The following is a 13906-nucleotide window of genomic DNA, read 5'->3' as shown; positions in this document are numbered from 1 at the left end:
ACAACTATGAGAGTTACTATACTGGTGTGATTTGTGCACTTTAAATATAAGCCATACCTGAATTAAAGGTATGGTGGCTAGTATTTCTCATAAATATTACAGCCACACCAGAATCTACATCTTACATGTGTAAACACTGTGAGCCAGCCCAGCCATCGACATGCTGTGGGTGTTCCCTACAGACTAGCTAGCTCTGCTGCACCCACCAGGACCACAATCAATGGGGACTATCTTCTTTTGATCCTCTTTGAGGTCAAGTGACACCCCTCTTCAAAGAAACAGCCTCTTAGTAGGGGTTTTCCTGGGAAACAAGAATCAAAGAGCATAGCTTATAAAAAAGGGCTACCCTCACACCAGGGTGTTGCATACCAAAGTACCTATGATGCTAATGGTCTGAAAATGGTGGGAAAGGTTTAGTGTAGACAGATGGAGCTCAACACGAGTGGGAAGGGATTCACCATCTCTTTTTCTCTGTACCGCTTTTTCTCTCCTGTCTCCTCCTCTTCTTACAGCACAAAGCACTATGGGTATGATGTCAGATGGTAAGTACCACTTGTCACAAGAACTGGGATTGGACCCATTAAAGCATGCTTGCTTTCGTCTATTCATCTGCAGACTTGTACCTATAAAAGAGGTAGGTTCCCTTCTCGTTGATTCACTTTTGGGCAATCCATGGCATAAGAAAGAATTTGTTTTTACCTCTTTTCAAAATTCACCTTTCCAAAACAATCAGCCATTTAAGGGAAGGAGGATTCCAACAAAAAGGCAAGCTTTGCTCCTTACCGAATCCCAAGGCACATTGGTGGTGACTCTTGCTAAGGGCCAGGCCCTGCCACTCTGCACCAAACCTCCCTAGGCTGGTTTAGTAGAGCCTCAAAGGACTCACCCTGTCCTAGAGCCCCTGCAGTTGGTATCACAGCATCTGACAGACCAGACCTATCGAAGCCCCCTTGTTCTGATGCATCACACTTTTCGAAACACTTGAAAACTATTGTCAACAACTCAATCCAGAGGGAGCTTTGAACTACCAATGTGTCACACCTGTCAAACCACGTGCAAAGTGGAGCAAACCACCTGTCCAGTTTGAAGAACCTCCAAGCCACTGTAGACCAAATTCAACCTGCTGCCTCTTTGAACCCTGCATCGGATCACTAAAGTCACTGCTTCAAATCAGAGGACTCCAACGCTAATCACTGGAGCATCACATCACTCACTGATCTGCACTAGTGGTTACCCATTTCTTGAACTGACTTGGCTCCCGACCCGCCCCTGGTAAACCATCCAACTGCTGCATTTGTACCGCACCGAGCTCCCCCTTCAAACCAACTGGACACCAACGAGACACCAGTTTGCTATTGACCCAAATGAAGTCACTATCTTTGCTACAAAGTTACCATATTTTGGTTAAAAGTAAGATTCTTTTTCTAAGCATGCCTCATAGCAGTGGTCTGCAACCTGCAGCTCACCAGATATGTTGGACTATGACTCCCGTAAATCCCTCACCATGATTTTGCTTGGTAGGGAAGGTGGGAGTGGTAAAGGTTGTAGACCCCCTCATATAGAAATGATCTTCAAAAAAGGAACATCTTTTGGGGCCATATGATCTGCACAGTTGGATGAAAACATTTTATCAGCGCACGGACAATATGAAATCATTGAAAGTGTCATCCTTCTGACTTGCATGTGATAAGCATGCAAAAATAATGAACCTCACATGTAACAGGCATTTGATTCAGAAATTACACTGACACATGTCAGCACTCTCCCACCCCTTTTATTCTGGGCAATGCTGCAGGGCCGCCCAAGGCGACGCAGGGTAACTGATGTTACCATTCTGCAGGCCTGGAGAGGGGCAGCCTACACCCCCATGCCTGCTCCTTTCCCCCACAGCTGCAGAGACACGCAGTCTCTGTCACACAAAGTCAGGGAAGGGTGAGGTGTGAACAATCATTTCACCCTTCCTCTAAGCAACAAGGTGCTAAGCACCTAAGAAAAACCAACAGGCAGGCAGGCCACAGGTTCAAAGACCTGCTCCTCTTCAGGGGGGCAGACAGTCGGCTACCCGGCCTGCGGGCTGGAGCACAGCCCCCACCACTATACACATCAAAGACCCAGGGCTCCCTTGGGTCTTATAAATAAGAGCAGCATGCTCTAAGAAAACACAATCTGTTTCTGGACCCTGAACGGGGACCCAAACAAACAGGAGGTTCGCTGTTCACTCAGCATCTTCCACTCTTTGCTTCTTTACCACAAAACCCTCCCACCCTACAAAAGAAGGGAGAAGAACGAAGGAAAAGAGGTACAGGGCACTGTACGGTGTCCACAAGTCGTGGGACAAGAGAAGGCGGCACAGGCCAGAGGGGGTAACCTCACATCCCGGTGCCCAAAAGTGTGATACTATTATGATACAAAATATGATACAGCCGGTAAGATAGCTCAGCGGGTTGAGCGCTCGCTGCTGCGATCTGAGCGTGATCTGCAGGTCGCAGGTTCGAATCCCGGCAAGGCCAACTCAGCCTTTCATCCTTCCGAGGTTGATAAATGAGTACCAATTTCGGTTGGGTGATATTGTATGCAAACATGTGCTCTGTAAAGCGCTTTGGATTAAGGCGCTATATAAAATAACACATCATTATCATTATTTTGATATGTGATTATTGTTATCTCCATTACCATATCTGTCCAATAAAATCCTACAGCCTTTTATTGCAAACACTTGACAAATGTGTGCGCTTGCTTATTACTGGTGAGGGTAAGGGTTCGGCCCACACAATTTGCATGCATATGGGTTCAGCAGTTATGGTTGTCACTAACCATCTCTCCACATCCTGGCTCACTGGCACCAATAGCACAAGTTCTAAGTGATGGCCCAAGTCTGGCTTTCCCTGTCTCCTTTTATAAGCAACTAATTGGTACCATCCCTCCTCAGGCCCGCAATGAAAGCCCTTCCCCATCAGGTCAATTCTGACCTCACTCATTCCATCTGTTCTGTGCCAAACTCACTTCATCAGGTTGCCAATGCCTACCCATTTCACCCAGTAGCAAAGCATGTATTTAAGAAGAAGGAAACAGCAACCATGATGTGTTAAAAGCAAGTAGACATCTACAATATTGTTGGTTGAATGACACATTTGAGCTAAGTAAGTAAGGAGGGGTGAGACGCACATTGAACATCCACTCCTCTTCAAGTCACTCATTACCGGCCACTCCACAAACCCTTTTTTATGCTAGAGGTTAATGTACTTAACACACTCTCAGCAATTTGATTCCATCCAAGTAATGCAGATACCAAACACGTTTCTCCCTTTAAATGACAAACATGTTCTTGCTCCACATTGACCACAGACATTGCAACACAAGGAGCAAGTCCACAAATTAGAAGTAGGAACATATGAGAGCTCAAAAACTCCATAGAAAGAAGCATGATGGCGTGTAGCAGTAAGAAGAAATGTGTGCAGAACCCAAAACCACATGCAACTGCCCCATGCATACATTAAGGAGAACCAGGAAGAGGGCTAAGGACTGGAGGAATCCAATACCGCTACAGAGACTGTGTGGCTGAAAGGTGATGGGCGTTGAACTCAGCGGCTGGGTCGCTTGTAGGGATACTCCTACACCCCCACCTTGGGGAATTGGAAAGTTGGACAGAAACCATCTAAGTTGGAGAAATGTAGGACGAAATGACAGCAGACCCTTATCTTTAGGGCATTCAATGACCCCAATTCAAAGCGTTACAGTACCGCCACTTATCACTTACACAAGTTCATCACAGAACCTAATCAATTAATGCCAGTTAATATACTTCAAACACCTTAAAAATTGGAGATTTGGACAGTATACCATGAAAGTTGGATTCATGTGGAACGGAATGCCAAAAGACTCATATGAAACGTTACACAAAATCGTCCCTTATACACAACTTCATCAGTGAATGAACTCCTGTGAATGTACTTCAAATGCCTTTGGTATTGCGGTTTGGACAGTATACCATTAAAGTGGGTGAAACGTGGAACAGAATGAAGCCAGACCCATGTCTGTAGGATATACAATAACCCCAATTTAAAGCGCTTCAAAAAAAACAAAAAGAATTACACAAATTTGCCACTCATAAGGAACTTCATCAGTGGATAAACTTCAAACGCCTTAGGAATTGCAGATTTTGGACAGCATACCATGTAAGTGGGCTAATTGTGGAAGGGAATGACACCAGAACCATGTATGTGGGACATAAGATGACCCCAGTTTCAAAAAAACATTACACAGAATCGTCACTTATGATTTTATATTATAGGATATATATATATATATATATACAAAGTCTTTAGAGAACATAAAATAGGAAAGCGAGGGAGTGAGTGCTTCAAACATCCTGGATTTGGGTCCAATGAACTTGTTTGGGAACCAATGCATCACCAATAGCCGTGCATCAGGGAACCCTGGAGCACTTGGATACATATTACAGCACAGGGAGGAAGGGAGGAGGCAGCCCTTTTTTCACTTCATCCAGTAAGCGAGGGACTTGCCCTAACTGGAGCCACCGGGGCGGTGGCGGAGTACCATGATGACTGGCTCTGGAGAGGCGTCTGCTCGGGCTGCGCAGCCGGGGCACACTTCAGGTTAGCGGGGAGAGGTCCCTGCACCGCGCTCCGCGTGCTTGCCCGGAATGGCGCTGCGTTATTGGTTGGCCAGGATGCTTAGCATAATCACTCAGCTAGTCTGTGGTGGAGGGAGGTGATTATCACTGGGAACAGATGGGCAGGTCCCGAGTGCTGCCAGATTCCACACAGGCTCCGTGCGCCGTTGCTTTTCGCCTCTTTTCTTCATCTGCCGTTCCGATTGCTTTGTCTGACTTTATTTATTTGTACAATTTGTAACGAGACTTCGCTTAAACAAAAGGTCAGTGAGTGATGGTGACCTTCCGCTCCGGCATCACCCAAACATGTGCGATGTGGGGATGCGGCACGCAGCCACCGTGCCTCTAGGTGGCAGGGGGCGCCACCCTGCCGACGTGCAATGAACGGATTTCGCCGGAAGCTTAGCTCCCGGCGCTGAGTCTCGGGCTGCCGCTGGATTACATTGCATTGGATTGGGTCTGTGCTCAGAAATGATTTTCTCGGATATGAACACGGTCTCGGGCTCCCCCAAGGTGCACCCGGCCAATGGAACCCGCTTTTTCACTTTTCAGGTGAGTGTCCCCTTGTGGTCCCGCGAAGCCAGACGAGTGCACGGTTTCAGGAGCATGCGAGCGAAAGTGCTGGGGTGGGCGTGGACCCGAGGAGGAGGCGGGTGGGAAGCCTGAACCGTCGCTACTGCTGCCTGTCAGCGCGATGCGGCGCTGCGGTAGGTGGCAGGCGCCCCCTGCTTGGCCACGCTTAGCTTTCCATTTAGGAGAGCAGGACGCGCGATGTGCGATCATTGCTGGTGGTGAGTGGGGGGCTGTGACCCCGCTTTCGTGTGAAGCAAACCTCTGACACTGCAGCCTCCGGTCTAACTAAACTTTGGGGAAGTACAGGGCATTGCACGGATCCGAGCTTACTTTTTCAGGGCGGCCGCTGCCCTCCTCATGTGTTGTGTAAAGAATTGCTACTGTGTTACAGTCTAAAACGACAAAGAATTGCCATTGTACAATGGCCAGACAGCACAGCTGCGAGTTATGGAATGCTGGGGCGACATTAGAATAGTGTGCGTCTATAGAGAATTCACCTTGGTCTGACATCAAAGAAGTATCATGTATTTTTTTCTTGCCACGATGGGGTGACATAACATCAGCGTGCACCGATGGGCACGGCACCTGGGCTGGGTATGACATAGCAGCGCGGATCTAACGGTAATTGGCTTCCCATCGCAGCAGGGAGCAAGCTAAGGTAATTAGACGTGGGCCGAAATCACAGAAGTGTGCATTTAAGGCCAATGCACGGTGACGTGACCCAGAGTGCCCCTGGAGTCATTCACTGTACACTGTTGCGCGGCCATCTACATTGATCAATTGGTGTGATAACTCAGCATTGTTTATTAAAAGCCACTGTATGCTGATGTGCCAGCACTACAGCACCTATCAATCACAAGTTACTGCAATTTTCTCTTGACATCAGAGCAGCTGAAAATAACTTTAGCAGCTCCGTCTAGGGTTACAGGAAAAAACAAAAACTTTGCTCAATCCTTTCCAGAAACACTCAGCTTGTTCAACGCAATCAATAACTCCACCAAGCATTGGATTGTATATGGGTAGATATCCTTTTTTTTTATAAATATGTTGCTTGCTGACTCAGCCTTTCATCAAAGTATGAAAGGCTGAGTCCGCCATGACCTGCTTCAGAACTGTGCCCCGTAAGCTAAGGACCGGTCTGAACAGCAAGCGCTGGGCATGGTAGCAGGACTCATGGTGAGAGGTGGTGGGGGCACCAAAGGGCCGCTCTGATAGGGGGGGCACAAGAGAGGATGCTGCACTAGCCCCCCGCTTCCATCACAGTGGCTAGCAGAACCTTGCTCTTTATTCCATTTCACGAGAGGGTTGAAAGGCCGAGGGTGAGGGACTGTCGGGTTGCTTGCTCTGGGTTCAAGCTGGCTCTTGCGCACGCCGCTGCTAATGGAGCCAGCTGAACAAGGGGTTGCTTCCATCTCTGGATTCAGACGCCAATCTCAAAGTTGGAAACATCCATGTTGGTAATATGTACTTCTCTTCTGCCCTATCGTTTCTAGGCTGCATGAGGCATCCATGTAATGATCAATGGTGGTTTGCTTGGATTCATGAGTGGTTATAATGTATTGGAAACCAGGCTTACCACACACCTCTCATTGAGTGGACGCTTCATTGTGCGATTCCTTGTCCATGAGCAATGCTTGTCGATAACACGATTGGCTCACATGCATTTCTCCCAATGCCAGTGGCTTGATTTATGAATGCAGGCAGCGCTGGCCAATGGGCCGGCTCTTGCCGGGTCCGAGATCCGGCATCACATGTCTGGCCCGGATCTCAGGACCCGGCCAGCCTCAGCCCTCACCGGGCTACAGCAGGCCCCCAGCTTCACTGAGGGAAGCTGGGGGCTTGTTGATCTGATCTGCGCTGTGCTCCTTTCACCGGTCGTCACTCGCGCGTCTGCAGGTATGATTTGCTTAGCCTGTTTCTTCCTTCTGGCCTGAAAGGGACACCATGAGAATCAATGGGCCATGAATGTAAATGGGAGGGGCATCGCTGTTGAAGCAGGCTACCTACATGCTGGGCGCAATATTGTTTTCAAAATGTGCATTTCACTTTCCATAGAAAAACAAAAACAATGTCCAAACTGTAAAAATGCTGCTTGCATTCACTACTTTTCTTTGATTTTTTTTTTTGTCGGACTGCCACACATACTTTGCATTTGTGTGCCCCTTTGTGTTTTAGAACAGGTTATATTTATACAGCTGTTATATGCTTGACAGACTGTTTAATCACAAATAAATGCTTCTGTTGTGCTGACAGCAGTTTTCAGGAAATTAAACTGTGGATTCATGAGTGCTAACTTTTGATTTTCACTACAGGGGCAGAAATACCCCCTCCCCCGCCTTGAATATAAGCAAGTGACCAGCCCAACCCATCCCCTGGGCAAACACATTTTATAGCACTTGTTTTTTTTTTAATAAGTAATAAGGAATTGCAAAAAGTCATACGATTACCAACCAGTTTTTATAACATCTCAGCGACATCTCTCAACCTGCTGAGCTAACCTTGTAGCCTTCTACTGTAGCGCATGTTTATGGATCCCTTAATGTCCTAAAATCACTGCATTACAGTCTCTTGGGTGCACCTCTGCCATAGAAGTGATTTAAAGCGGAACTGATCTACAGTGTGGAGTTTGGAAAGAAGCAGCATAAAAATAATTGCACAATTTTTTAAATATTATTTTCAAAATTTCATTTGATTGGAGTCCAACTGCCAGCTCCGCCTCCCTGGAACTCGACCCCTACTTCCAAACTCCACCCCACCCCACCACGGCTTGTGTGGGTTCCCCCTGTAAATTTTTCCATTTCCACCGCTGGATGCAGGAATACTACATTCCATGCCGCAAGCTCCAAGGAACAAATTAACAAGGGGGGTCCTGGGAGTCCCTCTGCCAGACATTAGTCCTGGTTATGAGAGCCATACTCAGATTCTTTAGCTCACTATCTTTCACAGAGGAGAAATATCCAAAACATATCAGTGTTTGTCCTACCCTGGGGAAGTCCAGCACCGAAATGCTAAGCAATTTTCCTCTGAACAAGAGTACAAGCAGCAACCCCAGACACGTGTTTCCTTCTGGTTGGACCTCATCAGTACGGTGGAGCTGTGCCTCTTTGAGAATAGTGAGCAAGGAGGCAATCATGCATACATCATGCACTGTAGTTTCTGCAAGTTCTACTTTGCATGACCATTTGCGTGGGTGCTACACAGGGGTCTCTGATAGTGTTAAACAGGCCCTGAACTGTCAGCTCCAAGTACCGTTTCAGCTCGGGCCTGTGCTATATGTAGGGCCAAGAGACCACGCAAATGGCAGCTGAGCATGGTATAAACCCCAATAAAATAAAATATGAAAAGTATACTGGGTTACTTGCAGGGTGACTGCCCAATCGTGGTGTATGCAGGGGTGTTGCTAGGTCTGGAAATTATCCGGGGCTATGCTAATGTCGGGACTGTCGGGACTCGGGCTAGCTAGCCTTTTGGTTTTAACCCCTGACCTTCTATCTGGGGCTACAACCAAAAGGCCCGGGGCTAAAGCCCTGCCAGCTACCTCCCAGCAACACCTCGGCCCAGCATGGTGACACCGGTAGTAGGTAAAGGCACTGCATGAAAATGGAATCAATAATCAAACAGTCTGCTGATAAAAAGCCATCCATACTTCCTACAGGGAGCACACTCTGTGCAAGTTCTGTCTGGAATGCAGCACTGTATAACAAGAACATGGGAGCCTGCAGGCTCATACTGATTCTGCTATAGTACAAGAGATAATGCTAAAAAGAAGTTGCTTGTATTGTGACCCTATTCACCCTATGAGCTTGCCATATCGCCTGGTACACAAGGAATTTGCCCACCGCATTGATCTGCAGAGGCCGACCTGCACCCTATGTTGCTTATTGCACTTCAGAATAGCATGGCCGGTGGGAAATCTGCCCCTCCCCCATTCTGGCCATCATGAGGCACTCAGACTTTGGTCCTCAACAGCATCTTGTTTTGGGGGATCGTACCAAATGCGACAGGCCAAAAATTCAGTATCGTTGGGCGCATGGACATTTCTTTCAAATACCAGGCTGGAATGTTCTGCATGTTCTGATTGGCTGAAAGGCCTGACATTCCAGTCAATTAAACTGGATGGTACTTTCTAGCCCCATGATTCGCCAAACGTGGCTGTGCAAATGACTCTTGCATGCCCATATCGTTGATACAGAGCTGAATTCTAATAATGCCACTTTGCTGGTGGAGTGGAATCAAGGTTGAAATCTGCCAATTTGGCAGTGTGCCAGCCTCTGGTGATTGGTGGAAGTGAATGGTCACTGCCAAAACATAAGAAACTGATCCTGGCAGATGAAGAATAGGATATATGCAGGGCTTTAAGTGGGCCGGGTTAGGCAGGACCCTGCCGGGACTCATCCCAACAAGCCCCAGTTACGCCGACCTCTCAGGCAGCTGTTTAGCTGAGCGATGCATGGTTACACTGCTACCTGCAGGTGTCAGCATTTGGAATAGAAAATAGAAAAGGTGATGCCTTTTCTTTTTTCTATTCCAAAATGATGACAGCGGAAGTCAGTGGTGTAAGCGAGCGGTGCTTCGGCTAAACCTGCAGCGTGATGTCTCTTTATTCAGAAACAGGAGGAGAGTTGTGTTGGCCAGCCTCTCCTTTTGTTTCTGAATAAAGAGCTAACATGCATCAGGTAGCACATTAAAGGTGCTTGGTTAAAGGGTTTCCACTGCCTGCTAGCTCTTTACTCAGAAACAAAAGGAGAGGGAGGCCAGGCCAACCCTCCTCCTGTTGCGGAATAAAGAGACATCACGCAGCAGGCAGCCCATTGCCTTCAAGGAGCCGTGTGGTTAAAAGGGTTGCCTGAGAGGGTCAGCGACCCCCACGGGCATTTCTTTAACAACGACTCCTTGAATGCAAGGGCTGGGGACTCTTGTTGGGGGGCGTGGCCTAAGCACTCGTACCTAGGCCACCCCTCCCAACAAGAGCCCCCCCCCTCTCAATTTTCCACCGCACTGAAAGCACTGGCTATACGTGCTCTCTGGCTTCCCCCTCAGACCAATAAACACCTGTATTCCCACCACACGCGGATCCCACGGCAGATTCTCTTTACAATATCCTGTCACTGGGTGCGTTATCTTGCCCGGAACATCGGGCGTCCATCCCCAGTCGCTGAAGCAGTAATTCGGCGTGCTCAGCCATGACCTCAGGCGAATGCAGCAAGGGCTGGCGGTTATTGGGTTTTCACAAAACCCCTCTTAATGCCGCCGACCTGTGACTTGCTTCTTTTTCTTACGTTGAAGGTTGTTAAACATACACTTGTCACACATGCCCACGCAGGTGTGCCTGGGATGCCTGCATGCACCCATTTACCCATTAACAAAGGAACGCTTGAGATTATTAGTATATTTCAATGTGAAGAAAAATGCAATTTGTTATCTGCTGTGGTTAAATTAAGTGACCATTATTGACCTGCATACGTTTAATAGATGCTCCGTGTCCAACATATAGTCTGAGTTCAGGTGATAGATGTCACGTGAGATAATGATGTAAATATGCACATTTGGTGTTCATGTAGGGAATAACTGTGTGTAATTCGCTGGACTGTGCAGCTACCTAGACCACATGTGAGAGGGTGCAGTTTGAGGGTAGGATGGACGTGGGGAGGGCGCTGATTGTTGATATTTTATTTTGTTGTGTAGTAGTGGCAGACATGGTACTGTCCTTGCTTTCGAGTCTTCCCCCGTACTCTCACCCTGCGCACAGCGGCTGAGCAGCGGGCCCAGAGAAATACATCGAGGCGAGCAGAGTAGCGCACTCAGAGGCCTGACGCGCCAGGCGGAGAGATAACGACAGGGCGTTATCACGCGCCCTCATCTCTCGCGACTGCCACGCGGAGCACACGTGTTCAATTATTCATGCGATGCGCAACACGCTCTCCGCTTAATCGCGTGGTTCATTGAGAAGGCGCGCAGGAGCGGTTCGGTGTTTTGAATGGCAACCAGAGGCCTAGTTCACCAACACCTTCCATGCCTCGTGCATACGTGATCAGCTGATATGTTAATGGTCATCGCTGGTCTTTGGCAGCACGTCCTTGACATATGGTATGTGGTTTGGTTATTGTATTCAGGAAAACAGTGCTATACCGTATTAACAATATAAGCAAACATCCAAGCGGACGTGCCCATGTGTTCCTGCGCTTACACGTTTGAGTTTGTTGCATTTGTTTGTCTTACCAGCGTGAATAGTTTATTAGAAAAGTGGCACATGGCAACCACAAGCTTTTAAGGGAAAATCTGTAAAATGTCCCATTAGAGTGGTGGTTGCTAAAACGTTAGATGGGTTGAGGCTTCATTGAGGCTTGCGATTCTGCACAGTGCATCGAGGTAGCATGTGCCAGGGTAGGGTGCCAACTGGGCTGCAGGCTAATGCGTCGAGCTGTGATTCCATCGGGCATTTAATACATGGGTTGCATGGATTTCAGGCTGCAGAGGGGGTGAGGAGGGGTTGTAGAACAACAGTTTTAGGGTAAGGGTAAAGTGTAATCCCGATGCTTTGCTTTGTGGGGGTGGGTGGTGATTTCTAGAAACCTGCATTTTCAGTCATTTAAACTTTCTTGAATTTGATTAACTTAGTGTGTGATTAAACGCAAACAAGTTTGCCAAGACTGTGTTCTTTCTTTTTGTTATCCGATCCACCCAACACATTTCTAGCGCAGACCAAGAATGGTTTACGAAAAGATGCCAATGAAATGAGTGGACCCTCCAGCATAGATATGAAAATATATGTAATAACAACGTTTATACCATCAGGGCTCGTGTGTGCGAGAACGCCACAACTGAAAGCTAGCACTCGCTCGCACCCCTCCAAGTATGACAAGCCAGTAGTATTTAGCATCATGCAGGTAGGGCAGGCCCCATGGCCTCCCACACCACCTGCCCTAAAAATACCCCCCGCCCCGTGGGTTAGGTGGGAAGGTATTCTCCCAATAGGTCACCGAGGGTGATCAGTGAATATTGGCTGGCCACTGGTAGACTAGTTTGCACGGGACCAGTCATGCACTGTCTGTTTTCTGGGTATTTTGTGCGGTAGGAACTGTGTTCGTTCTTCCCTGATGCAACAAGTCTCCAGTTCAGGAGATAGGACTGTCTGGCTATTTTCCGGTTTCATGCTCTCGCCGTATTGTAGCTATACAAAAAAAAAAAAATCCATTGTCGCCTCCCTTGAAGTCTCTGTGTTGCAGGGCCAGCTGTTCAGTTCACACCTTCGATCTGCCTTGGTGTTGGGAAGTTGTACATAATATCATATAGTACAGGGGTCTAGAAATGGCTGCTCTGTGGATGTTTTGGACAATGGGCCTCATTATGAGTATGCCAGTCTGCTAACAACATTGCCGGTAAGCTTGACTCTAACATTCCCTCTGTCCTCATCCTCCTTCATCTCTCTTCTGCCTTCGACACGGTCAACCATACCATCCTGCTCAACCGTCTGCGTGAAAACCTGGGTATCAGATCAGGCTCTGGCCTGGCTGACCTCTTTCCTCTCAGATCGACCCTCTTAGGTCCAACTTGGGTCCTTCCTTTCATCTATCTTCCTCTCTACCTGTGGTGTTGCCCAGGGGTCTAACCTCTCGCCCTGGCTTTTCAACCAAAACCTGGCAATTCTCGCCCACTGCATTGCCACTTTTTGCTCAAATTTCCAGTGCTACGCTGACGACACTCAACTAATTTTCAGGCTGCACTCTGCCACCTCCTCTCCCTCTCTCATCTCTGATTGCCTAACTGCCATTCAAGATTGGTGTGCCGCCAATGATCTTTGTCTGAATGCCAGCAAGACGGAGATCCTCCTCATCAGCACACCTTCACTATCCTTTCCCCTCACTTTCTGGCCAGCCTCCCTTGGCCCTCCTCCTACCCCCACATGCAAGGCTAAGAACCACAGGGTCATCTTTGACTCCACTCTTTCCTTCTCCGCCCACATCTCTGAGGTCTCTAAAAAGTCAAAATTCCAACTGCACCTCCTCAGAGGTATTCTTCCTTTCCTCTCCTTCCCCCAGAAGGTCATGATATCCCAAGCTCTGGTTCCCTCTAGCTTGGACTATTGTAACAGCCTCTTTCTAAATCTACCTGCCTCTACTCCCCACCCTCTGCAACTAATCCAGAACAGGACTCCGAGACTTGTCCTTGGCCTCAAGCCCTGGGATCGTATCTCTCCAGCTATGAAATCTCTCCATTGGCTCCCATTGATTGCAAGGATTAAATTCAAAACCCTCTGCATTGTCCACAAGGCTTTCTGGGGCCTGGGTGCAAAATATCTTCAGCTATCCCTCCGCAAATACCTTCCCTCTCGAGCTCTTCGCTCCTCCTCTACCTCCAACTCCCTCAGGGTCAGTCGTTTTTCAAAGAAACGAGCTGGGGGTAGATCTCTGTCTTCGGCTGGGGCCTCCATCTGGAACATCCTCCCTGCCACTCTAAAATTTGAGGAGAACCATCTCCGGTTCCGGAAGCACATCAAGACCTTCCTCTTTTCTTCTGCCTTCCCTCCCCCTCTCTCCTGCTGATCTGTTTTCTCTTGGCACCGTGCACCTAGTAACCCTCTGTCCTACGGGCCCAGGTACCTGCTCACCCTGCCACCCTCCCGCACTGCCTCCGGGCCACCCCTTGCACTGGGGTCTGTATCTGTACCCATACAGCCACCCCTTTTTTCTTCCTGCACTT

At 48.2% G+C, this 13906-nt stretch overlaps 1 protein-coding gene across 3 annotated transcripts in view; it reads left to right on the top strand.

Annotated features, from left to right (window-relative positions):
* The window catches only part of PPFIA2 (PTPRF interacting protein alpha 2), a 2558488-nt gene that overhangs the window by 691997 nt on the left and 1852585 nt on the right, over positions 1-13906 (top strand). Inside the window, exon 1 of one of the 3 annotated variants that reach the window (XM_069629313.1) lies at positions 4556-5185. The exons of the other annotated variants lie outside the window; for them this stretch is intronic. Within the exon in view, the coding sequence (XP_069485414.1) occupies positions 5105-5185 (81 nt within the window). The 5' untranslated portion in view covers positions 4556-5104. Of the gene's footprint in view, positions 1-4555; positions 5186-13906 lie in introns of those variants that run through there. 3 annotated transcript variants of the gene reach the window in all.

Source organism: Ambystoma mexicanum, chromosome 12 (genome assembly GCF_040938575.1).
Source record: "Ambystoma mexicanum isolate Mex_15411 chromosome 12, UKY_AmexF1_1, whole genome shotgun sequence".
In the NCBI taxonomy this organism is placed as follows: domain Eukaryota; kingdom Metazoa; phylum Chordata; class Amphibia; order Caudata; family Ambystomatidae; genus Ambystoma; species Ambystoma mexicanum.
The sequence above is the reverse complement of the archived record's forward strand: the minus strand, read 5'-3'. Positions and strand labels throughout refer to the sequence as shown.